We start from the raw sequence: 27,400 nt of genomic DNA, 5'->3' as shown, positions 1-27,400 counted from the left end.
TCTGATATATGGCATGGACAGGACGCTTCTATGAACACAGATTCATGAGGTAGCAGTGTAGTTTTGTTTTTTTTTTAAAGACATTCTAGTAAAAAAGGTGTGTCATTCTGGACTGTAGGGTATTCTTTCCATGCTCGTGGGCTATGCAGAAATCCACTCCAGCTTTTTAACTCCTCCTCCTTCATCAGAGGGCTCTGATGCCCCCTTCAGTTTTTCCTTCTGAATGCAAATTGGAAGGATTCTTTCTGATCTGCTCTGTTTATTTCTTGGGGGGGGGGGGGGGTCATGGGTTTGGGCAGCTATTGGTGCTCAAAACTCCCCAGATTTGAGGGAAAGCGCTGCCTGCATGGAGGAGAAGCAGACTGAGGTCCGCAACTTCAGGTCAGTCCCTCTGTAGTACCTGTTAGCCAGCCTGCAGAAACATTTGTGGAGCTTGGGATTCGATCCCCTAGAAGCTTTACTCGCCTACTGGGTCATAACAGCTTAAGCATAGGCTATCAGGCATCTGCAGGAGGCTCAGCGGGGCTCTTCAGGGTGCAGGCTGTGTTTCGTCTTCCCCCTTTCATGAGCATGGGTCCATGGGAATTGAGGATCAGTCAGACTTGGAGGATCACTCCTGCCCCAGTTCACTGCTGGACACTAGGGCATGCAAGGTAGGCCTTTAAAGGTGAAGGAGGTGGGAGGGAAGTGAGATGGTCCAGAGCTGGACAGGACATGGGGGGGGGTCACTCCTGTACCAGATCACTGCTGGCCAGGCCTCTAGACAAGCACAGGGAGGCCTTCAACAGTTTGGGGAGGGGGTGGTGGTGCAGAGCCGGCAAGGACCACCAATACTTATACCTGAATATAAATCCTTGGTTTGTACTCATCAACCTTTTTCCCTCCTTTTTTGGAAGAAAAAAAAAGTTACCTCGGTTTATATGTCGATTGGTTTATATTTGAGGATATATGGTATATATGCTTTCTGTCTAATTTTCATAGAGGTTTTCTAGGAAATATATAGCTTTTTCAATTTCTGAATGATCAATTCTCAGGGAAGAGCATGATGCAGTGGTTATTGCTACAGCCTCAGCACCCTGAGGTTGTGGGTTCAAACCCATGCTACTCCTTGTAACCCTGGGCAAGTCACTTAATCCTCCCATTGTCCCAGGTACATTAGATAGATTGTGAGCCTGCCGGGACAGACAGAGAAAAATGCTTGAGTACCTGAATAAATTCATGCAAACTGTTCTGAGCTCCCCTGGGAGAATGGTATAGAAAATTGAATAAATAAATATTACATTACATTACACTACATTAGTGATTTCTATTCCGTCATTACCTTGCGATTCAAGGCGGATTACATAAGAATTGTTATGAAATTAGGTAATGCATAACGAGTAATTTGAACATTTTAGATTTGATAAGGAGTAGATAGTATAGTAGATGAGGCTTGGGATCTGGTCATGTTAAAAAGGTTTTATGTATTTTTTGAAGCGTAGGGTTTTTGTTTCTTTTTTGAAGGTTTTGTAGTTTGTGGTCAAAGACAGCAGATTGATGAGTTGTCTGTCTAGTTTTGCTGCTCTGGTGGCCATTAAGTTGTCATATAGTTTTCTTTGTTCGACATTTTTGGTTGGCGGGTGTGTGAATAGTGATTGGGTTCTCCTGTGTCTGGTTGAGGTGGATTGAGTTAGTCGGTTGTTCCAGTATGTTGGGCTGTCTCCGTTCATAGCTTTAAATAGTAGGCAATAGAATTGGAAGTATGGTCTTGCTTGTATTGGGAGCCAGTGTGAGTCATGGTATGCCTCTGTGATGTGGTCGTATTTTTTCATCAAATAGATGAGTCTTAGGGCTGTATTTTGTATTGTTTGTAGTTGTTTTATCATGGTCGCTGGGCAGGGGAGGTATAGTATGTTGCAGTAGTCTATTAGTCCAAGGATTAGAGATTGTACCAAAAGTTGGAATTGTTTCCTGTCGAAGAATTTTAAAATTTCATATCTTCTAGTAGGTGATTTATTGTGTAGATATAAGTGTTCATAAACATAGTACATAAGCTAAATTTGGAGCATTGATCCTCTGTCTTAAATGTGGAACTGTCTTAAATGGGACTGCTGGACTGTTCAATCCTTTTGGACATCTATAGTGCAATACTTGCAAGGTCTGCTACAATGTATCCTTATAGGAACTGTGGAACAATTAGTGCTTGATATGCCTGGGGGCCTTTCGAGACCTCCCTAAGGTGGAGGGGGTGTCCACTGTGGTGTCGTAAGGTGTATCTCCCTCAGACCCTCCATTTTTCTGGAGGTGGCGATCGCTGGTGCATAATTTGGCCTCTTGTGAGGCCCGAGAAGCAGTGGGACATGCAAACAAGCGTAAACGCTTTTTGTTTGTTTTGAGGGGCCTATTTGGCTTCCCTGTCACCTAGTGCTTTGTGGGCAGTGGGCTGTTCTTTGTGGTCAGATACTGCTTTATTTTAACTTGGGGGGGGGGGCTTGTGGATGTTGCCAGGGGCTACAAGAGTACAGGCCCCTGGAAGGGTTATGACCTCTTAGTCATCTCTTCTGTTACTTTTATATTTCTTGTCCCCCAGCTTTTTGTTTATTTGGGAGGGTGGGTAGGAAAGGTTAGTGTTAGTGTAGTTATGGTGGGACGGAGTGATTTTTTTTGGCTTGGGTTTCTGTTTATAGACTTTATTTGATTGTTTTACTCCCATCTCTTTTCTGGCTGGAGTCTAATTTTTCTCTGTTTGTAATCTAGCTAACTGTTCTCACTACAAATAATTCCCCTCCCCTCCCCCTTTTTATAGGAGGTAAAGGGAGATTGGTTAATTGGGGATGGATTTGGATGGGGTATGTATAAAAATGGAACTTGTTGGATCTTGGTTTGGATGGACTTTGTTCTATCTTTTGTTTTTCTTTGTTCCACAAAAAAAAGATTTGAACATAAACATAGTACATAAGCAACCCTTATCTAACCTGACCTCCCACTGCTTCTCATGTCATGAATGGGTTTCTGTGGTGTCAGAGGCTTTTGAAATCCCCAAAATACATATTTTTTTTGCACAGCTCTACAATAGCTGCTTCTTGATCCTCCCCCTTAACTCTGATTCTTTTCCTTGACCTGTTTATTCTGAAGTGGTCAGCAATCTTCTTAGGAAGCTGCTACATTTGCGCCCTGTTATCTAGCTTTTCCTAGAAAAGGTGTGACTAGTTTGGGTGGAACTTGGTCTTCACGCTCCAGAGTGCCTCTCTCTTTTATCTTTTGTACTATTTGATCCTATTTTTTTTCCTAAGGCTATAACTGGGGTTCTCCAACCAACCAATCTGTGTTCCCTATGGGATTTGTATACTGCACCATGAACCATCAAATATGCTTATATATGGTTCCATACAACATTGCCATCGTTAATCTGATTGTATTCTCATTTCATTTTTGCTCAAGACCAAAACTTGATGTATCCTCTAACTTTGAGTATTACTTTTGACCATTTATATATGTAACGTAAACTAGATATATATAATTGCTTACCTGTGCTTCAACATCAGTTAATTTGCGAGTTTGTTCAGCTGTTCGATTTAGTAGATTTGTACCTATCTCAATCATTGCTGCTGTATGGTTCTGTACAGCATTTTGTTGCATCTCAACCATCTCTTTTTTCATGTTATCCTGGATATAACTCTCCAGCTGTGCAAAAGAGAAATATTGAAAGAAAGAAATTTTAGTATTACCAGAATCGAATAATTTGTATAGAAAATAAAAATTATATCATGTCAATGTATGGAATTTTGAACGTTTGTTCTGATGATTAATTGCAATAGTCTTAACTGCTTTGTCTTAAACCTTCAGTTTGAGATCCTGTAAAAATATGCTGGTGAAATGATGATGATGATGTGGATAATCACATTAACTTATTAAAATGCACTATAGAATTTTCAGCAGCTTTGACCTCTGATTGTCTCTCATGACAGTGTTGCTAGTATAAATACTAAAAACTGACCATGATATTTATGCAAGTAATTGATTAGAAACTATATTCTTCTATAATTTTCTTTCATTGCGGTACTCTTTTAAATAGCATCTTTCATACAACCGTATTTCAGCGTGAAAAGAGAAGTGCAATTGAGGTTTATGATGGCCTTACAAATCAGATTGTGCAAAGCGTAATAGAAATAAATCAGCAAGAGAAAAAAAGATAGGTTCTCATTAGAGAATGACATGGGGGCAAAGTTTGTCCCTGTCCCCTCAGGCTCTGTCCCTGTCCCCTCAAGTTCCATCCCCAACCCATTCCCTTGAGCTCTGTCCTTGCCCTGCCTAGTCCCCATGGACTCTGTCATCATTTGCACAAGCCTCAAACACTTATGATTTTATATTTAATCTTTTTATTAAAGCATAAAAAGAGACAATATTCTGTACAACTGTTTATAAATCACAAATACCCCCTTCCATTTCAATCTGGTTTTAGTACACTCTTCCCAAAGATTGTTGCCTAAGTTTTTACATCAACTGGGAAAGTACAGTCATATGAAAAAATTAGGACACCCCATGAAATATTCAGTTTTGTCTTTATTCACATATTGATGTCAAATCTTTTTTTTTTTTTTTATGCTGAGGAAAGTGAGATCCTGCTTTCATCATTCTTACTTTGCCGTCCTTGTTCAATCCACCATCCTCTCTAGACTGGACTATTGCAACTCCATCTATATAAGCCTAACTAAGAAAAACTTCTACAGACTTCAGCTAATTCAGAATGCCGCAGCTAAGCTTATTTTTGCAAAAGGCAAGTTCGACCACATCTCTCCACTTATGTCCAAGCTTCACTGGCTTCCAGTACATTCCAGAATCTTGTTTAAATGTGCCTGCTTAGCGTTCAAGATCCTACACGGCATCCTTCCTCCCGTTATCCCTCTCCTTTGGAACTCCTCAAACCCTAACTCCTCCAGATCCTCCCAAAAACTGAAACTATCATTCCCCTTTACAAAAGGTATATCCCGCGCAGGAAAACTAGGAACATCTCTCCCCTTTAGAATCACAGAACTCTGGAACAACCTCACATCCCCGCTCAGAAATTCCAACTCCCTCCAACTCTTCCGCAAACACCTGAAAACTTGGCTCTTTTCAAAAATCTAACACCCCCCGCTCTCTAGTACCCTGGCCCCTCTCTACCCTCTTAGTTCCTTTCCTATAACCCTTCTTCTTCTGGAGTTCTTTTCTACCCTAATTCTGTAAACCGTGCCGAGCTCTATGCTTGCAGAGATGGTGCGGTATACAAACCTAAGGTTTAGTTTAGTTTAGATTTATCTCTGGAAAATAAAGTGATGTAATTGCAGGTAAACAACAAAATAGCTAGTGTTACCCCCTTTGTCTGAAATAACTGCAGTGAGACACTTCTTGTAGCCATCTACCAATCTCTGTCATTGGTCTGAGGAAAGTTTGGCCCACTCCTCAATGCAGAATTCTTTCAGCTGTGAGATGTTTGAGGGGTTTCTTGCATGTACAGCCCAATGGGATTAAGATCAGGGCTTTGACTCGGCAACTCCAGGACTCTCCATTTCTTAGTTTTGAGCCAGTCCTTGGTAGATTTACTGGTATGTTTTGGGTCACTGTTGTGTTGTACGCTCCAGTTCTGCTTCAGCTTTAATTGTCTTACAGATGGTCTCGCATGTTCCTTAAGCACCCTCTGATACAAGATAAAACTCATGGTAGATTCTATGAAAGTGAGCTGGCCAGGTCCAGCTGCAGCAAAACATCCCCAAACCATGGCACTTCTACCTCCATGCTTCACAGTTGGTAGGATGTTCTTTTCCTGGAATGCTGTATTTGGTGTACGCCAAACAAGTCCTCTTTTCTGATGTCCAAATATTTCAATTTTGACTCATCTGTGCATAGAACACTATTCCAGAAGTCCTGGTGTTTGTCTACGTTCTCTCTGGCAAACTTCAGTCTGGCTTTGATGTTTCTCTTAGAAAGCAAAGGTTTCCTCCTTGCACATCTTATGTTCTTATGTTCTTATCTCCCATGCAAGTTAAATTTGTGCAGTCTTTTTCTGATTGTAGAGGCATGCACTTACACATCAACCATAGCAAGAGCCTGCTATAGGCCCTGTGATGACATTTTAGGGTTTTTGGAGACTCCTTTTAGCATCTTGTGGTCTGGGCATGTTGGCAGTTGTTTGGAAAGTACTCCACTCGTACACTATTTTCCGGACCGTGAAATGGCTAATATCAAATTCTTTCAAGATCTTTTTAAATCCCTTACCAGACTTATAAACTGCTATAATCTTCTTTCTGAAGGCCTCAGACAGCTATTTTGATCTCACCATGGTGTTCACTCTTACCACAGCAGTCACAAGCACACCAAACTAAATGTCTGAGGTTTAAGTAGGGCAAACCTCCTTCAAAATGCTGAGTAACGATGTTTTAATCATGTGCACCTGTGTGTTATTTGAGCCACTTTAAGTGGGAGGATATGTAGGAGTGTCCTAATTTATTCCTCAGGATGCCCAAAAGGACGATCGCGATCAACCAGTAGATCGCAAGGGCAATGTGAGTCAATCGTGGAGCCCGACTTGCGTTACCTTTGCATTTTTCCTGCTTCCCTGATGGCACAAAAGCCAGGCACATGCAGCCACTACACAAGCGTGGGGCCCACAAGCCTGCCCCCCCCCCCCTCACGTCAATTCTGACATCTGAGAGGAAGTTCCGGGCCAGCCAATCACTGCCTGGCTGGCCTAGAACTTCCTCTCTAACGTCAGAACTGACATCGGGGGAGGGGGAGGCTTGTGAGCCCGGTGCTTGTGCAGTGGCTACATGGGCCTAGCTTTTGCGGCAGCAGGAAGTAGGAAGAAATCGGCAGCGGTGGCTTGGGGGGGCAGGGAGAGAGAAAGACATACAGAAAGAAAGGGAAGAGAGAGAGAGAAAGAAAGACAGACAGAAAGAAAGAAGGGGCAGAGAGAGAGAGAAAGAAAAGGGAGGGTCAGGGAGAGAGGAAGAAAAAGTTGGGGGGAGGGAATGGAGTGTGTCAGGGGGCAGGAAGAAAAAGTTGGACTAATGGAGGGACAGAGAGAGAGGTTGGTTGGGGAATGGAATGAGATCTGGAGGAGAGGAAACATGCAGGAAGCAGAAAGAAGGGAAGAAATATTGGATGCACAGTCAGAAGGAAGTGCAACCAAGAGACTCATGAAATCACCAGTCAACAAAAGTAGGAAAAATGATTTTATTTTCAATTTAGTGATCAAAATGTGTCTATTTTGAGAATTTATAGCTGCTGTCTATATTTTGCACTATGGCCCCCTTTTACTAAAGTGCAATAACAGTTTTTAGTGCAGGGAGCCTATGAGCGTCGGGAGCAGCACGGGGCTTTCAGCGCAGCTCCCTGCGCTAAAAACCACTATTGCAGTTTATTAAAAGGGGAAGGAGTATATTTGTCTATTTTTATATAGATGGTACTGAGGTGACATTGCATATTTTAGAGTTATCTGCCTTAACCTCTTTGAAAAAAAACTCAAATATAAATTATAATTAACATTTTCTCTGCTTACAGTGTGCTTTGTGTTTTTTAAAATTTTATTGTTGGTAGATCATTTTGACTTGGTCATTTTAAAAGTAGCTCACAAGCCAAAAAAGTATGGGCACCCCTGCTCTAGATGTTAAACACAGAGAAGTGTAGAAAGTTGGGATTTGGGAAGGTCTAAATAGATAAGATTAGAGGAATCAACAGAATGAATGGATGTTTTAATAAGTAAAGAATTGGTAACATAGCATATGTAGACAGTTTTTCAAATATGTGAGAGAAAAAAAAGAGCTCATTACAAAAAAGCACAGTAAAGTTTATGAACAGAGGTGAAATATGTAAGATCAGATTCAAAGAATGAGATAAACCAGATGTTTTTAACAAAGTGCTTCCAATGCAAGACAACGTCCATGTTTGAAACTTTTAGTTGTAAGAAATAGAGCCAATACTTGAATAAAGAAAAACACAATTGTCAAGTAGAGTCACTGAAAAAGTCAAATAAACGATGTACGATGGAGATGACATTTAGGATTGAATTCTATATATATTGCCTAATAAACCAGCCGCAGAAAAAAAAGCTAAAATGCTATTCTATACATTACCCTTAAAGTTACGTATGGAAATGTGGCCTTTATGTTATAATTACATGCGTAAATTTGAGAAGCGTCCCCAATCTTCCCTTGACACTCCCATGGCCCCTTTTTGGCACTGCATGTAAAATTTAGGTATGGATCCCGTGCCTAAATTTACTTGCATAAATATAAATGAAATCTGATAATTGCCCTAATTGCACACACACCCAAATAGGCACATGGAACTCAGTGTCATATATAGAATTTGTGGGTTAATGTGGATAAATAGGTATTTATTTGTGTAAAAATGTATTTTAAAAATCTTCCTCATTCCACTATATGTGGGCAAAAAACATTTTGGCATATCAACAAAAAAATTCATACTGGAATGGAAGCATGGGTAGCAATTTCAGTTTCAAATTTCTATGCAGTTGATCATGCTTCCATGCAGAGTGTAAAATATGGGAGTGGAAACATGCCTGTGTTTTGCACACCTACTGAATTTTCAAATCTAAGGGCTTCTTTTACAAAGGTGCGCTAGCGTCTTTAGCGCACGCACCGGATTTACCCAAAAAACTACCGCCTGCTCAAGAGGAAGCGGTAGCAGCTAGCGCACGCTATTCCGCGCATTAAGGCCTAACGCACCTTTGTAAAAGGAGCCCTAAAAGCACACGTCATAGGAAAATTCAAAATTACCTTTAATATTTGTGAGTCCTTTGCAAATAATGATGACACTGAAGATAAAGGTGGCCAAGTTGAACATAGATTAAAAGAAAGAAAAAAGCAAAGCACAAAGATTAAATGGATCCTATCAAGCAGAGGCCTTGGCGTAAGAAAAAAAGACATATATTTGCCGAGATAATAGGGAAGGAGTTAGACAGATGTAAAACTAAAGTTTAGAATGAGGACCCCCAATATGTTTTTGAAGGCAAGTAATGGAAAGCCATCAAGGATTGTTTTATATATTTTTAGTCTTGCTATATCTGAACAGAAGCTTATCAGACTTTATGGTTTATGTGGCTGTGTGTTCCTTGTCTTGGATAATTTGTAAACTATTACAGGTAGGGGATATGAAAATTTGGATGTGCAGAGGGACATACCCAAGGCTATGAGTTTTGTAGTTTAAATGCTATGGAAGTCATGTACTAGGAGAGCAGAGTGGGAAAGTAATGTGTGCGCAGTACACTGCATTGGAAACTGTGCAGAAACGGGGCAGCTAAGAGAATGTTTTTGTATCATATGTAGATTTATAATCCAGTAACCTTATATTGTAGAAGGGAGCACTGTGCACTTGCTGCAAGTAGAGAAAACCAGAACCAAGGCTTTTCAGAATGTAGTACAGTAAATAACAGCAGATAGGCCAACATGGCCCAGCCATCATTTTATTATAATATCTTTGGTATTGCTTATTGTACTATAAATTCTTCACCTATTACTATTCAGTTTTTCATTTTGTTTCTTGTCACTCCTTTATCCTTCATTTGTTATGTTTGACCTCTGTGCAAAGATGTAAAAAGTGCAGTGCAGCATCAGAAAACAATATGGGGCTCATAATAATAATTTTTTAAAAAGTCTAAAAAGTGCCCTGATCGTCCAATTACCCATAACCAAAGCTGGTTTTAGATGTATCTAAAACCAGCTTAGGTCTTTCCCCTGCTTCTAAATGCATAGAGTGAAAAGAGATGTTTTTAGAGGAGGGGAAAGGGCGGAACTGGGAGGGGGAGGTAGGCGACCTACACTTAGTTGTACAGCAGGTGTAACCAAACTTTTTGACAGGTTGCCTAGTCGGCACTTATCAGAATAGCAGGCCTTAGGGCCTGATTGGCCCAGGCGCCTCAAGCCCCGCCCTCAGGAGGGGGTCTAAGGCAACTGGGCCTATTCTGGTTGGCCCAGGTGCCTCAGGCTATTCTGAGGATGGCGGGCCTACCGGACGGACGTGTTTGAGACCCGTCCATCTGGCCAACTTTCTTAAGGAACCTGGGGTGGGGAGGTCAGGGGTGGGGGGTCTGCGGGGTTCGAGGGTCCGAGTGGGGGTTCGGGGGGGTGATCATGGGGGGGGGTGCGACGAGGGCAGGAGGGCCTGGGATCCCTCCTGCCCGTATCTTAGAGGGGGTAGGGGGTTTCGCCAGGGCAGGAGGGCTTGGGCTCCCTCTTGCCCCAATGTTGTCGGGGAGGTCGTGGCTCGCAGGGGCAGAAGGGCTTGGGCTCCCTCCTGCCCCGATCGGGTCAGGAGGGGTGTAGAGTTGCCAGGCAGGAGGGCCTGGGTTCCCTCCTGTCCGATCGGGAGGGGGGGGGGAATGGATCGCGGCAGGAGAGATTGGCTATCTCTCCTGCTGCGATTGTTGCTGGGGGGTGGATTTTGTAACCGGTTACAGAATCCAGCTTTTGTGTTGGGCTTTTGGGACTTAGGCTTATTTTTGGTTGATTATATGTTGTTAGTGTAGACGTAGTGGTGGTCTGGGCGTTTAAACAGCTGAATGTAGAGGCAGACCATTATAAAAATAAAAAAAATGCTTTTGGACATTTTTTTTGAGAATGGACATTTTCCTTAGTTCTGCTTTCAGCGTTTAGGGCCTAGGCTAAAAGGGTACTTAGAAGTTTGCTTTTTTTTATTATGCCCCTCCACGTATTTATTTTATTTCATTTCTTGCCATTTGTTATACTACTCTTGTCACAAGACACCAAGGTGGTGTACAGAAACCCAAATTAGTAGCAGAATACCAAAACACACATACACAATTTTCAAATCTATTTATGCTTGATAACTGGCTTTCTGAAAATTGACCTTGATCAATAATGAAAAATTAGAGGGATGAGTGGAATGGAACTGGTAGATGTGAATTGCTTGTTTTACCAAAACTACCGTATTTTCGCGGATATAACGCGCGCGTTATACGTGATTTTACGTACCGCGCATACCCCTCGCGCGTTATATGCCTGAGCGCGGTATACAAAAGTTTTTAAACATAGTTCCCACCCCGCCCGACGCCCGATTCACCCCCCCCAGCAGGACCGCTCGCACCCCCACCCCGAACGACCCGCTCGCACGCGCTCCCACCCGCACCCGCATCCACGATCGGAGCAAGAGGGAGCCCAAGCCCTCTTGCCCGGCCGCCTCCCCGACGTCCGATACATCCCCCCCCCCGGCAGGACCACTCGCACCCTCACCCCGAAGGACCGCCGACTCCCCAACAATATCGGGCCAGGAGGGAGCCCAAACCCTCCTGGCCACGGCGACCCCCTAACCCCACCCCGCACTACATTACGGGCAGGAGGGATCCCAGGCCCTCCTGCCCTCGACGCAAACCCCCTCCCCCCAACGACCGCCCCCCCCAAGAACCTCCGCCCGTCCCCCAGCCGACCCGCGACCCCCCTGGCCGACCCCCACGACACCCCCACCCGCCTTCCCCGTACCTTTGTGTAGTTGGGCCAGAAGGGAGCCCAAACCCTCCTGGCCACGGCGACCCCCTAACCCCACCCCGCACTACATTACGGGCAGGAGGGATCCCAGGCCCTCCTGCCCTCGACGCAAACCCCCCTCCCCCCCAGCCGACCCGCGACCCCCCTGGCCGACCCCCACGACCCCCCCACCCCCCTTCCCCGTACCTTTGGAAGTTGGCCGGACAGACGGGAGCCAAACCCGCCTGTCCGGCAGGCAGCCAACGAAGGAATGAGGCCGGATTGGCCCATCCGTCCTAAAGCTCCGCCTACTGGTGGGGCCTAAGGCGCGTGGGCCAATCAGAATAGGCCCTGGAGCCTTAGGTCCCACCTGGGGGCGCGGCCTGAGGCACATGGGCCAAACCCGACCATGTGTCTCAGGCCGCGCCCCCAGGTGGGACCTAAGGCTCCAGGGCCTATTCTGATTGGCCCACGCGCCTTAGGCCCCACCAGTAGGCGGAGCTTTAGGACGGATGGGCCAATCCGGCCTCATTCCTTCGTTGGCTGCCTACCGGACAGGCGGGTTTGGCTCCCGTCTGTCCGGCCAACTTCCAAAGGTACGGGGAAGGGGGGTGGGGGGGTCGTGGGGGTCGGCCAGGGGGGTCGCGGGTCGGCTGGGGGGGAGGGGGGTTTGCGTCGAGGGCAGGAGGGCCTGGGATCCCTCCTGCCCGTAATGTAGTGCGGGGTGGGGTTAGGGGGTCGCCGTGGCCAGGAGGGTTTGGGCTCCCTTCTGGCCCAACTACACAAAGGTACGGGGAAGGCGGGTGGGGGTGTCGTGGGGGTCGGCCAGGGGGGTCGCGGGGCGGCTGGGGGACGGGCGGAGGTTCTTGGGGGGGGGGGCGGTCGTTGGGGGGAGGGGGTTTGCGTCGAGGGCAGGAGGGCCTGGGATCCCTCCTGCCCGTAATGTAGTGCGGGGTGGGGTTAGGGGGTCGCCGTGGCCAGGAGGGTTTGGGCTCCCTCCTGGCCCGATATTGTTGGGGAGTCGGCGGTCCTTCGGGGTGAGGGTGCGAGTGGTCCTGCCGGGGGGGGGATGTATCGGACGTCGGGGGGGGGCATCAGGCTTTCAGGATGGGGACAGACCTTCAAGGGGGGACAGGACTTCAAGGGAGGACAGTGCACGGAAGTCAGGGGGGGTGAACGGAGAGTCGGGACAGCGCACGGAAAGTCAGGGCGGGCGAAAGGAGAGTCGGGCAGCATGCGCGTTATATGCCTGAGCGCGGTATAGAAAAGTTTTTGTACATATCATCGTGATTTCTGCGCGCTATACCCCTGTGCGCGTTTTACAATGGTGCGCGTTATATCCGCGAAAATACGGTACTAGGATTAGGGGGCATGCAATGAAGCTATTAAGTAGTAGATTTAACACCAGAGAAAATATTTCTTCACTCAATGTGTAATTAAACTCTGGAATTTATTGCCAGAGAATGTGGTGAAAGCAGTTAGCTTAGCACGGTTTAAAAAAGGTTTGGATAACTTCCTTGATGTCTATAAGCCATTATTAAGATGAACTTGGGAAAATCCACTGCTTATTTCTAGGATAAGCAGCATAAAATTGATTTTATTGTTTGAGATCTTGCAGGGTAATTGTGACATGGGAAACAGGATACTGGGCATGATGGACCTTTGGTCTGTCCCAGTATGACAACTCTTATATTCTTATGATCCACAACAAATATACCTCTAGCAGCATTTTGAGGAGGACTCCCAGGAGCATGTATATAATTAGAGAATGAAAATAACAAGCAGATGTAAATGCATGTGGATATTTTTTATAAGGTAATTTTCAAAAGGAAAAAGTGCACATTATGAAATTGATGTAATTTATTCACATAATTGGGTGGCCTATAACAAAATTAGCTTTCCTATATCTTTACATATTTTTTTTCTGCTACTATGAAGTAGAATTTTTTTGCAGTAACTAGGGGGGACTATAAAGTATATTAAACGTGTTACACAGGAATTATCGCATGCTATTAACCACATGACTGCACCAAAAGTTAATGCGGTAGCTTGGTATGTGCTAATTCTCATTTTAACTGCATAGTGGAACATGAGCTTGGAATATGCTTTGCACTTTACCAGACATTAACTGTTACCACTGAGAATTTTGCAAATCACTTAGCACTACCTAAGTTAGTCATGGTTGTTTAGGCAATCATTTACATTAAGGGGGAAATTCATGAAAGGGCTTTAAGAAGGTTAGCACACACTAACCACTAAAACTGCCTATAATATAATGGGTGTTTTTAGCAGTTAGTACATGCTAATGTGTTTAACGCACTTTCATGAATTCCCCCCTAAATAGTGTCACTGTCAAAATTGTTATATACAGTACTATGTGAAGGGAGAAAGCTAATGTGTCAATGGGTTGGAATTATCCATGAGCTAGTTCAGAATGTATAGATTTTAGGATGTACCTATTTTTGTGATTTTCAAGTAGGCTGGGTGGAGTGGTGGTGGATATTTTCTATTGTAAATGAGTTTGGGAGTTTAAGGAAATGCTTAATAATGAAAAATAAATAATTCACGTTTATCTGTTTCACTACACTGAGAATTTCATAGACCTCTTCCCTCAGCTGAAAAGTCTTAACCTCTTTATCCTTTTTTTTGGACAAGAATTATTCCATCCACTTTATCATTTTGGTCACCCTTTTCAGTACCTTTTTTTAATTCTGCTGCATCTTATTTGAGATGCAGCAACCCAAATTGCACTTAATACTCAAGTTGCCTTTCCCCCCCATGGAGTGGCAGTGGCGTTATGGTACTTTTTGTTTAACTTTTTATTCTTTTCCTAATGTTAAAAGATATGCACATAGAATAGCAAGCAGGTGCATATTTAGCATACATACATAAGAACATAAGCAATGCCTCCACTGGGTCAGACCCGAGGTCCATCGTGCCCAGCAGTCCGCTCACGCGGCGGCCCAAAGGGTCCAGGACCTGTGCAGTAGCCCTCTATCTATACCCCTCTATCCCTTTTTCCAGCAGGAAATTGTCCAATCCTTTCTTGAACTCCAGTACCGTACTCTGTCCTATTACGTCCTCTGGAAGCGCATTCCAGGTGTCCACCACACGCTGGGTAAAGAAAAACTTCCTAGCATTCATTTTGAATCTGTCTCCTTCCAACTTTCCCGAATGCCCTCTTGTTCTTTTATGTTTTGAAAGTTTGAAGAATCTGTCCCTCTCTACTCTCTCTATGCCCTTCATGATCTTGTAGATCTCTATCATGTCTCCTCTGAGTCTCCGCTTTTCCAGGGAGAAGAGCCACAGTCTCTCCAATCTTTCAGTGTATGAAAGGTTTTCCATGCCCTTAATCATTCGTGTCGCTCTCCTCTGGACCCTCTCAAGTATTGCCATATCCTTCTTAAGGTACGGTGACCAATACTGAACACAGTACTCCAGGTGCGGGCGCACCATTACCCGATACAATGGCAGGATGACTTCTCTCATTCTGGTCGTAATACCCTTCTTAATAATACCCAACATTCTGTTTGCCTTCTTCGCGGCATAGGAACATATATTCCAGTATTCCAAAGACTTATAAAAATAATTGGTGCCTAAATGTAGCTGTCTACTTTACCAAATTACCCCTTTTAGAACTAGTGTTGCCTATCCCTGGTATGGAAGAGTGTTGTTTACTGTATTTTTCGCTCCAAAAAGGGGATGGAAAAGTGGGTGCGTCTTATGGAGCGAATACACCTCCCCCACCCCTCCCCAGTACCTTTTTTAACTGACGGTTGTCCAGCACGGTCTCCTGTGGGAGGGCAGCCTTTCTCGCTGCAGAGCGGCACTTAAGGCAGTCAATCGCGAGAACTGACGGCAGCCAATCATGGAGTGGCATGGGATCAGTCAGGAAGCACAAAGGTTGCGCTTCTGCCTTATGCGCCACTCTGCAGCGAGAAAGGCAGCCGTCCAGCAGGAGATAGCGCTGGACCACCGCCAGTTAAAAAAGGTACTAGGGGGCTGCAGGCTTCGGGCTACCCAGCAACAGACGCACCAGACGCACCTACGTGTAGAGGAGGAAAAACCAAGAAAAAAAAATTCTGATCCAAATTTTTTTTCTTGGTTTTTCCTCCTCTACACGTAGGTGCGTCTTACAGACCGAAAAATACAGTATTTTAAAAACTCTTCAACAAAGAGTTTGTTCATCATGTCTGTATACAGTCTCTTCCCTTGTAAACCGCTTAGAACTGTTTGTGGTATGGCGGTATATAAAAATAAAGTTGTTATTATTATTATCTAAATTAAGTTCTTATGACCGGGCGCGCCCAGACTTGGGCGCCAGAGGCCTTGTCTGGGCACACAGACCTTGGCCGAGCAGAAGGCAAGGTATGGTAGATGGTTTAGGGTACGCAATAAAGAAAATCAAAGTTACCAAAACAGTCAAAAATAGACTTTTATTCCATTGCTCAGGTTGGTATAATGCTCAAACAGATCCCAACATGATGACAGCCACCAAAGAGTCTTTTATCAGAAGGACAGTGGCACCAAACACACAACTTCTTCACAGCAGTATTCAAACACAAAATGGCTCCTGGCCCATAAGTTACTGCATGGCTGCCTACAATCCTGCTGCCATGACACAAAACATCAATTCTTGCAATTCTGTGCTTTATCTTCCTTAATTGCAAACAACAATACTTTCAGGATTTTTCTTTTCTTTCTTTTCTCAACAGACATTAACTTAGGTGAGCCTTTAACTTAGCTCCATACAATCCATACTGGGCTCCTCAGACACCTCATACTTCATTTCAAAGAGGCTTAATTCCTCCCCAACTCAAACTGAACCATATCCTTATCTTCAAAATTATAAACAGGTTCAACATTGAAAATTTCTACTTGATTATCTAGAGGGTCACAGCCACGGAGGTGGGGGCAGTCCCCGGTGCCAGTTAGTCAGAGAGATGTCAGGAAGGGCCATCATCAGCGGAGGGGGGATAGCTCTTTTTTTTATGAGACCAGATATTGTGTATGTGTAACATACCCACAACATCTGTGTCCATTGCAAAAAAAAAGATTTGCTGCCTCGAACAACTGAGTGCCAAGAGGCTGCTTCAGGGCTTCCCTTGCCTTTCAGCTGTTCGGGCTTTCCCTGCCTGCTCTGCGCATGTGTGAGAGTCACTCTCACAGCGATTCATTGGATGGGAGTGACAGGGATTAAAGCGAACCTCCATATAAATCATTTGCATGCAAACTTGTTAGTGCATCAATAGTTCTTTTGGAATCGGCCAAAAATTGGATCGCTGAGGACCCACACGGTATTAATGACCCTGTTTAGTGCATCTAGCTCTAGGTTCAGTCCATTTTGGGAATTCAGTCCAGGATCAGATTACCAATATGCTTCTCTTGACACATAGACACACTAGCTTCAAACAAAACTATCCTAGTACAGCACTTTAGATGCTACTCCCTTGGAGAAATATGCTTATTTGAGGTATTTTAGCATGCTCTTGACAAGTTGCTTTTACCTCTACTGCAAGCTTCTTTACCAATTCTATTTTTGGTCTGCCTTGCAGTGCTTTACAGTTAACTTACTAGTTTTTATTCCTATTTTCTTCATTTTTATCTGTTTTGCATATTTTGAAAGATTTGTAGGCCTGGCAACATACCAGTGTTTTACTGCACACTAATTGAGAAATACTGCATTGGATTTAATCTGCAGTGGATTATACATTTCTCTATTTTTAAAGTAAATATTATTACTTTTATATTTGCATGATTTATAGATGGTTGCAGATATTGAGTTCCTAGAAACATTTAATATATTTTAGCATGAATAGTATAATATAATTGCATTTATAACAGAATTTTAAGAAAGTATAATTTATATGTTTTACAGTAGGAAAAGCTGTAAGGAAAACAGAAGTAATAAAAAAAATTTTTCTTGCAAAAACAATTTTAACTCTTGGACTTTTTGTATTTATGGACTAAGGTAAAGAAAGTAATTCAGAAAGTGCTGTGTTGGGGATCAAGTGATGACAGAATGCTGAGCAGTGACTTCAAGCCTCAGCTCTGCTGTTGATTGAACAATTTATATAAAGATAGTGCAAAATGTTATAATTCTATAAAGAGTAAATACCTTGCAATCAGTTAGTTAGGGTTCATTTAAGAACAGAGCAGGTCTACTAGAGTCATTTAAGGACAGTGAGCTATGGACCTTTGTGAGCCTGGGTAATCTGGGTCAGAGAAAAAGAATACATCATGGTGAAACAAGTGCATCAGGTTGTCCCAAGAGGAGAGGAGCAGGGCTGTTGATACGTGTCTTTAATTATGCAGAAAAAGAAAATATCATGGTGGCCTATGTGAAAGGAAAGACAGTTAGAGTTTAGGGAGTGAGAGTGGTAGCAGCCATATTCTTACACTCTACTGTACATCTCTCCACAGTAGAGGGATCCGATTTGCCATAAATTATAAGGTGCGAATGACATATGAAAATTGCACTGTGACATTCCCTGAATTGGATGCAGTGAAAGCATTTATGGACCATTACTGATGGTGCAGGCAGCTGATGGAGAAAATGCTGGCAGAAGAGCACAGTGAGGTGATGGAAGAAATAAGACATACTCTAGCATGACCAGTAGAATTTTAAAATATTGTGCTGCAGGAGAGACCTTTTGATAATTCTCTTTCTTGAATTACACTTTACAGGCATCTCAGAGAGATGTGACTTGGGGGAGGGGGGAGGAGGGGAATCTTTTCTGACTGCTAGAACCTTTATCTTGAATTTCTTACATTTCTTTAATTTTTTTTTTTGGGAGGGGAGTTTTTGAACATTAGGACTTTTGATGCTTCGACCATGTGCATTACATTACAACCTTACTTGGATATATATAGAGAGATCATGGGAAGCCAGATGATCTATTAACCAGGGTGAGGTGCCTATCTAGGGGAAGAAAAATATGGTGTGGCTGGGAGATCAAAAAATAATCTATATAGAAGGTATGTTATGATTATCCCAACAAACTTGCCTAATGGTAGTAGTGTAATTGGACTGGGTATCCTTAGGGGGCATTTTGTGGATAAAGTTGGGAGGAACTGGGGATTTAAAGGAAATATTTTTATAAATCTGTTTGTTACTATGGGGGAAGTTGGGTATAGGAGAGTGGATGGGTGGAGTGTGTGATGAATGTATGTGGTTACAAAATTGTTTTGGATGGGAGTGAGTGGCAGTGGACTAAGAACAAAGTTGGTGAGGGGATAGGGTGTATGCAGTATGGAGGTGAGCAGGGATAAGAATGGGAGATTGGGAAGTTTGGTGAGGACATGTGGGAAGGTCTAGTCTACCTAGCGAGTGACCCCCATGGGACTCAGCTGGGAGGCCCTGGAGGAGGGTGATCATATGAAAAGCTCTTTAGATAACTGAGACTACCCCAAAATAGGAAATGGTTAACTTAAAACTACTGACTCTTAGGGGTCCTTTTACTAAGGCGTTTTAGCGCACGCTAAATGCTAACACATCCATTATGGACGCGTTAGCGTTTAGCATGCGCTAAAACGGGTAGCGTGCCTTTGTAAAGGCCCTTTTACTAAGGCCTGCTAGCTGTTTTAGCGTGCGTTAAATATTAGCGCATGCTAAATGCTAATGCATCCTTTATAGTGTATGGATGCGTTAATATTTAACGTGCACTAAAACGGCTAGTGCGCCTTAATAAAAGGACCCCTTAATGTACTTAATAACTTTATTTTTTTATTTTTTGTATACCGCCATACCCAGGGAGTTCTAGGCGGTTCACATCAATTAAACAGAGTTACAAGAGGTTCAATACCAATTGATCAAAGTAGTTGGAATTCATTCACCAACCAAATACATTAAATTCTTGCACTATCTGTAGCAAGACATGAAGACTGCAGTGCAGATGATCCCCAGCCAGTTTCAAAGAGCATGAGTTTTTCTGCCAAGAAAAATAGACAAAAGCTCCCTCATGTCACTTTTCAAAGTTGATAGACAAATCACTTAGCGGTCATTTTACTGAGTTGCATTAATGCAGCTTAAAATGGTGTACCACAGGATGTGCACAGACATCCTGCAGTAAGTGCCAATGTAGTACAAGCCAATCCATGCACTAAAAAATTTTGGGGGGAGCGGGTGTCAGGGGAGCCATTCCTACCCTAATCAGTGCAGATACATTACCAAACACTAACTGGTTAGCATAGGATTATCACATGAGTCCTAACAGCCAGATTCTCTAAGAGAAGCTAGGTGCCTACATTAATTACCTAAACGAGCTTTAACAAGCTCATAATTAGAAAAATAAATGTAATGGGTCGATAGGTGCCTACCCATTCTATAAAAGATAGGCAGCTAGAAACATGATGGCAGATAAAGGCCAAATGGCCCATCCAGTCTACCCATCCATATTAACCATTATCTTTTCCTCTCTCTAAGAGATCCCACATGACTATCCCGAGCTTTCTTGAATTCAGACACAGTCTTTGTCTCCACAACCTCTACCGAGAGACTGTTCCATGCATCTGCCACTCTTTCTGTAAAAAAGTATTTCCTTAGATTACTCCTGAACCTATCACCTCTTGACTTCATCCTATGCCCTCTCATTCCAGAGTTTCCTTTTAAATGAAAGAGACTCGACTCGTGTGCATTTACACCACATAGTTATTTAAACATCTCTATCATATCTCCCCTCTCCCGCCTTTCCTCTAAAGCAGTGGTCTCAAACTCAAATCCTTTGCAGGGCCACATTTTGGATTTGTAGATACTTGGGAGGGCCTCTGAAAAAATAGTTCATGTTTTATTAAAGAATTGACAATTTTGTATGAGGTAAAACTCTTTATAGTTTATAAATCTTTCCTTTTGTCTAAATCTTAATAATAATATTGTATCTTGTAGCTAAAGAGACATATGATCAAGAAACTGTTTTATTTTACTTTTGTGATTATGATAGACATACTGAGGGCCTCAAAATAGTACCTGGCGGGCCGCATGTGGCCCCCAGGCCGCGTGTTTGAGACCACTGCTCTAAAGTATACATATTGAGATCTTTAAGTCTATCCCTATATGCTGTATGATGAAGAGCACGTACCATTTTAGTAGCCTTCCTCTGGACCGGCTCCATCCTTTTTATATCTTTTTGAAGATGCAGTCTTCAGCATTACGCACAATATTCTAAATGAGGTCTCACCAGTCTTATACAGGGGCATCAATACCTCCTTTTTCCTACTGGCCATATCTCCCTCCCTATGCACCCTAGCATCCTGCTAGCTTTCGCTGTCACCTTTTCAACCTGTTTAGCCACCTTAGGATCATCACATACAATCATACCCAAGTCCCTAAATGGGCGCATATGTGGGCAGAGATAGAGACAGGTGCCGCTAGCAGTGATTCTCAAAAGAACTTAGGTGCCTACAATGTAGTCCAGTAAAACCCTGGCCTAAATTACCTGTGCCTAAGTTTTGTGATAGGTGCCATTACACGATTCTGTAAACAGCACCTAAGCGTAATTGACATGTGGCTGGCGCCTTTTTTCAAGGCACCTGCTGATTTAGGCACCGTTTACAGAATCCAGCCCTTACTGCCTACAAAATGGATGGCAGTAAGTACCACTAGTACTTTGTAAAAGCTCCTTTTACAGCAATAACTGTCATAGGTGAAGGGCTGCAAAAGCTTACAGCATACAATCAAGTTCTTTTGCTTTCCTAAAATTATTTTTTAATATTTCTGTACAGTAATTGTTCTTTTATAATTAACGTATATCATTTATTGTGTAAGTCAGTGAAACAAACTCCTACTTTAATGCTCTTTGAATTGTGTTTTTAGTCATAAGATACTACAGTATAATGGCTACATTTGGCATATAGTTTAACCAAGTCAGCACCAGGGTGAATTCAGAAAAATATTACCTTTCATGGCAAGTTGACATCTACAAAGTTCCTATTTTAGTAAAACAAGATAAAAGGACCAGAGGTTACATGAAGCTAAGTCTGTAGTAACAGTGGCATATATTTATGTTCAAATTTAATTCTGGTGTTTGGATATAAAACCATTCCTGTCATTCTTTGTTGTTGCATATCATTTTAAATAATAAAATATGACAGAAAAATGTGACTAGTTGCCAAAAGAAAGAGAGGCTTAATCACATACTGACACACTTTCAAAATATCACATAATTGCCAAGTTGGAAAAAAAATGCAAGGTTAAATTTGGCAAATGAAAAAAACAAACCCATTTACAGCGTGTGATCAAAATATTTTTAGGTATTTGTTAGTAAGTCCTCATTATTAATGAAATCAAAAGTGATGGTGGTGAAAAGTGAGATAAAAACAAAACTAATACAATTAACTCGATGTGTGTCAGTGAAGGACTGTGAGGTCTTCATCTATGTGAAAGATCTTGCCAGGGCACTGTCAGATTGATGAATAAGAGGTTTCAGACACATCTTTCGGGTTATGAGAACAGCACAGCTGAGCAGCTGGACACATGAAGGAGGCAAGTGCAGCATTTGTATGTTCCTAATCTGATTAGTGGTATGTTTTCAGTGTTTGGGTGCCAAAAACGTTCTATTTTCTATATTGTTTCTCTTGACTTTAAAATTTTAGGGTCATCTTTTGCTTATGAAGGCAGTCTTTTGTATATGCTACATTCTTTCCTTAATGGGATCATTTATTTCTTTGGGCTCCTTTTACTAAACTGCGCTAGCGGTTTTAGCGCGCATGCTAGACACTAACGCCTCCATTGAGCTGGCGATAGTTTTTCCACATATCGCGTGGGGCTGTGCGTGTTAATCTGCAGCGCGCGCTAAAAACGCTACTGCAGCTTAGTAAAAGGATCCCTTTGTTTGTTTACTTGCTCTTCTAGTAGTAGATCAGAATGGTTTAGTCCTCTTCCAATATTCATTGAATAGCCGACAATCAGAATGCTGTAGGACTTGGGTTTTGATCTTTAAGAGTGTGGACTTATTTATAGTTGAATTTTGAATTACTGATTACATCCATTTACTCAATCCAGTATATATCCTAAAGATTGAAAAATTATGTACAGTTAGATAATTTGCATACACAATTTTTTCTACATGGACGTGTATACAGTTAAGCATAGTAGAAAAATTTAACTGTGAAACTTTGCAACAGTAATTTAAAAAAAAAAAAAAGCTACATCTCATAGAAGTGTAGCATGTTGCAAAATTTGGTATGAAAACCTTTCTCTAGTTTAGCTATACCCTAAGGGCCAGATTCTGTAAATAGCACCTAAATCGGCAGCTGCCTAAAAAATGGTGCTGGCCACCAGTGGCGTACCAAGGGGGGGGAGGTCCGCCCCAGGTGCACTCCCCAAGGGGGTGCACAGCTGGCCACCCACCGGGGAATAAGCTGCCGCCGGGGAAAGGCTGTCACTGCCGCCATCGGGAACAGGCCGGCACCGAGTTCTTCCTCCCTGCTTTTCTTCCCCGAGGGGCCGACCAACTCTCGCTACCCAACGTCAATTCTGACTTCGGAGACGACGTTCCGGGCCAACTAATCGCTGCCTGGCTGGCCCAGAACGTCCTCTCTGACGTTAAAATTGACGTCGGGCGGCGAGAGTTGGTCAGCTCTGAGGGGAAGAAAAGCAGGGAGGGAGAACTCGGTGCCTGCTTGTTCCTGATAGTGGCAGTGGCAGTCTTTCCCTGGCAGCGGTGGCTGCAGCATGTTTCCCAATGGCGGTGGCATGGGGGAGGGCAGGGAGAAAGAAAGGGGGGGGGAGAGGAAGCCAGAAAGAAAGAAAGGGGACACAGAGAGAGAAAAACAGACATAGAGAAAGAAAGGGGGCATGGAGAGAGAAAGAAAGAAGGGGGCAGGGTGAAAGAAAGAAAGAAAGAAATGGGGCATTGTAGATGTCTCCCGACGCCTACTTTTTTTAAACAAGTTTTTAATTGGTTTTGAACAATGGGTTCAATTACTACGCCGATTAAAGTCAATTAAAATAATTAATTTAGGCAGCGGTAGGGCATTCACCACCTAACGTATGGCGCCATTTATAGAATATGACCCTAAGATTTAATAAACTGTATTACTTAATTTGGCATTGCAAGAATTCATTAAATTGTGGGACTCTTTTACTAAGCTGTGCTAGGTAATGTATTTGATATACCGCCTTTCTAGGTACAACTAAAGCAGTTTAAATTTTATTATATGCAAATAATTTCCCTAGTAGGATTGCATTTTTCTATGTGTTGAGTTTCTGGCCACGTGCTAATGTTAGCATTAGCGCATGGCCATTTAAAAAAATTTACATGAAAGCACTTAGGGGGAAATTCTAGAAACGGCACCTAAATTTATGCAGCGCCCAAGTTAAGTAACAAATGCCACTTAAAATGGCAAAAAGTTGCACTATTAAAACGCCTACCAGTGCCTAAATAATACACACTAGAACTGTGCCTATGAAAGCGCTTTAGGCCGCCGAATGCCACTATGGGCATGGCTAACGCCGGAAGTGTCATTCGGTGGCCTAAAGCGCCTACGTAGGCACGATTCACCACAAAGATAGGTGCTGGAAATGTGGGATTGGAAAACCCAGGCCTACATTTCTGGCGCCTGTTTTCACAGAGGAGCCATTCTATGAATGACATGTGATTGGCCGCCACTTTGTAGGCAGCCGCCGATATCGGTGCTTTATAGAGATTCCAGGCCTTTCTGTCTCCTATTTAGGAGGTGCAAAGGGCTCCTGTGTTATGGACTTATTAACCAGTTTAGTTCTTGCAGATAGCAAAACTGACACAGAAATGCGTTAGTGGCCATGTGCTTTAGTACATCATGTGTTAGAACATTTTTTCCTAAGTTAAGTGCTTGTTAGCGTTTAACACGGCTTAGTAAAAGGGGCCCCTCTATGTGAATAAAATTTCCGAATAGAAAACTATTCACGTAATTTTATTTACCTGTAGCACAATGTAAAAGCTTTTCAAATTGCACTTAGCAGAGGAAAACAACACATTGTAAGCACCATTGCAAGTATCATGCAAGTATCTGCAAAGTTTTGTATATTTTAATATACCTTCCTCATTTATTTCTCTCATTTGTGCTTAAGCAGGCTACTTGAAAGCTGCCAATGAGATTTTTGGGGCTCATACTGTACTCCTCTTTTTGTAGGAACGAGGAAAAATAGAAAAAGGACATGACATTTTTAGCTGTCCATGCCTAGTAGATGGTGATCAGGGAAATGAGAGTTCAAATCCTTGTTTTCCCACACTCTGTGTGACCTCAATCACGTTACCTTCCATTGCCTCAGGTGCTGCTCATATCCCTGTCCAAATGGGCTCACAATTTAGCTCACTCTGAGCTTAGATTTGAAAAAAACAAATAGTGAAATCGTAAATATTTATCTAAACATGCCAGAAAATAAATTGTTTGCATGTTCTTTCTGTTATCAATATGCCCATTTTTGCACACTAAGAAGGGTTATTTATAACAGGAAGTCCATTAGTTAAGCAGTCTTGAAATATTCACTGCAGAACATAAAAATATTAGTACAAAATAGTTTTGTGTAATTATAGTTGAATATTTTCCACCTTCAGACCAATTAATTTGGCCTTTGAGAATGAAATTCTCCCTTTACTACAAACCCAGTCTTTCCTAGCGAGCACAGTTACAGTTTACAAAGCAAATAGAATCCATCTGGCACAAGTACATAATTTTGGCTGGAAGAGTATCAATTTAAAACTGGTTTGTTGCCCTTGGTGCTTGGGGCAGGAAGTCCCTTTAGAATGCTGCTGTTTCTCAAGAAAAGCTCTTGAGAATATAGATGGGAATGCTTGAGAAATCTGCACTAGGAGATCTTTCAGTGCCCTGTTGAGTATCTCTGTGCCAGTAAAGACCTCCAGTTAAACTTTTCAGCCTGTCTTTATCTCTTTGCTCTGTCATCAAATAGAACATTAAAGATTAGTGATATAAATTAATGCTAATAATATTGTTGTTAAAGTTCCTTTGGCTACAGAATTGCACTGTCACTTCATTTACTGTGTAATAGTTATTAAGTTATAAGTAAAGAAATTGGGTTAGAGATTGGACTAAAACGGACAAAATGAAAGAGTGAAGCGGCCATCATTTTGCTTCTGAGTTGCAGATTTAAGATTACATTATCAATTCATAATATAACATCCTTGTTTTGTTTAATGTGACAGTTAATCTTGCATAGAAACAAAAAAATGAACCCCTGAATGTTTCCCACAGGCACAAAACAGGATAACCTTTGGATAAATTAGGCCCTTAATTTTCATTCTAGAAAAAAAAAACTTGGAATGCACTCAGATCTCAAGGGAGAGGACGATTGTAATTGCATGCACAGCCCCTACTGGAATGAGATTTGTATTAAAAAGTTTGTTTTAAAAAAGACTTCTCTTCAGGCCACAGCAATAGTAGTTGGGGGAAGGGGAGGGGCGATGTGCGCACACAGAATTTATATGTTAAATTGGAAAGAAGTTTTTGTTTTCAATATTTTTGAAAACAGAAATTTAGGCCTCCTTTTATGAAACTGTGATAGCGCCGCACTGAATGGCTTGCGCTGCTCCCAACGCTCATTGAGTTCCTATGAGCGTTGGGAGCAGCGCAGCTCCTTACACTAGAAACTGCTATTGCAGTTTCATAAAAGAGGGGGTTAGCTTCCACGCCCGTGTTAAAAAAACAAACAAGCCCAAAAACCACTAATGGCTGCCAGCTAAATTACACCTGGATATTAAGGCCCATGGAGGGGCATAATTAAAACATACGTCTAAGTCCGATTTGGATGTAGGGTGCTAGTCACCCAAATTTGGCAGTGGAAAAATGCCCATTCTCAAAAAATACATCCAAAGTAAATTTATTTTTTTTTTTCAAAAATCTTCCATCTGTACATCCAGTCATTTGATCGCCCAGACCACCAGTACGTCCATCTTTATATCACATTCTCATTCAAAAACTCGTCCAAGTCACAAACGTACAGAACAAGACCTTTTAGACGTGGAAGGGGTGTCAGGTCAAAAGCGCACCGGGACAAAGGCGCGAGCAGACAACTGAGCGCAGCGCGGAGGTGCGCACCAAAGAAAAAGACTGTTTTAAGGGGCTACGACAGGGGGTGTGGGGGGAAACCCCCCACTTTACTTTATACAGATCGCGCCGCGTTGTGGGGGCATTGTGGGGGGTTTGGGGGGTTGTAACCACCCACATTTTACTGAAAACTTAACTTTTTCCCTGTTTTTAGGGAAAAAGTTAAGTTTTCACTAAAATGTGGGGGGTTACAACCTCCCAAACCCCCCACAACGCCGCCGCTATCTGTATTAAGTAAAGTGGGGGGGGGCTCCCCAAGAAAACCCCCCGTCGCAGCCCTAAAAACAGTCTTTTTCTTCGGAGCGCACCTCCATCTTGTGCTCAGTTGTCAGCGCGCGCCTTTGTCTTCCGCGTTATGAACGCTATGAACCGTGGAAGGGGGCCAGCAATGTGATGGACTGGCCATCCAGACAAGACTACACATCAGTGTGGCATCTTACAGGGCATTGCTGTGAACTTCACAAAAAGTTGGCACATCAACATCTCACCAGAACTCCTCTATAGTTTATATTGAGACTCCCAAAACCCACTATATCCACATGTCTACAACCCAATAGCCCTTATGGCTGCAGGTGGTGCCTATATGGCAGTACACTTCCCCCTCTGTATTCGCGGAGATAGGGGATCAGCATGGCTGCGAATACAGAAAAACCACGAATAACTTTACATATGTTGTTTGCGGTTTTTCTATAAAAAGACACAAAACCTTACCTGTTCCTATGAAGAAAGTGCCATGATTTTCTCTGTACAACGCTGGGAGAATCAATTCTCTCTGTGAATAGCTAGGAGGATTGATTTTTGCTGTGCATCACTGGGAGCAGCGACTTTCTGTGATGTAAATTTGGGGGTAGAGCCTGCACATGAAAAACCACGAATAACCGAAACCGCGAATACGGAGG

The 27,400-nt window shown here is 42.8% G+C and overlaps 2 protein-coding genes across 5 annotated transcripts in view; one reads left to right on the top strand and one right to left on the bottom strand.

Annotated features, from left to right (window-relative positions):
* MCPH1 (microcephalin 1) overlaps positions 1–27,400 on the top strand; it is a 490,428-nt gene that overhangs the window by 290,412 nt on the left and 172,616 nt on the right. The window contains exon 13 of one of the 4 annotated variants that reach the window (XM_033937329.1): positions 17,883–17,901. The exons of the other annotated variants lie outside the window; for them this stretch is intronic. Coding sequence (XP_033793220.1) covers positions 17,883–17,885 — 3 coding nt within the window. The 3' untranslated portion in view covers positions 17,886–17,901. Of the gene's footprint in view, positions 1–17,882; positions 17,902–27,400 lie in introns of those variants that run through there. 4 annotated transcript variants of the gene reach the window in all.
* Positions 1–27,400, bottom strand: part of ANGPT2 (angiopoietin 2) — a 205,378-nt gene that overhangs the window by 111,105 nt on the left and 66,873 nt on the right. The window contains exon 2 of the mRNA XM_033937331.1: positions 3,508–3,663. Coding sequence (XP_033793222.1) covers positions 3,508–3,663 — 156 coding nt within the window. The remainder of the gene's footprint in view (positions 1–3,507; positions 3,664–27,400) is intronic.

This window comes from Geotrypetes seraphini, chromosome 3 (genome assembly GCF_902459505.1).
Source record: "Geotrypetes seraphini chromosome 3, aGeoSer1.1, whole genome shotgun sequence".
NCBI classification, from domain to species: Eukaryota; Metazoa; Chordata; class Amphibia; order Gymnophiona; family Dermophiidae; genus Geotrypetes; species Geotrypetes seraphini.
Note: the sequence above shows the minus strand (reverse complement) of the source record. Positions and strands in the feature narration are given on the sequence as shown.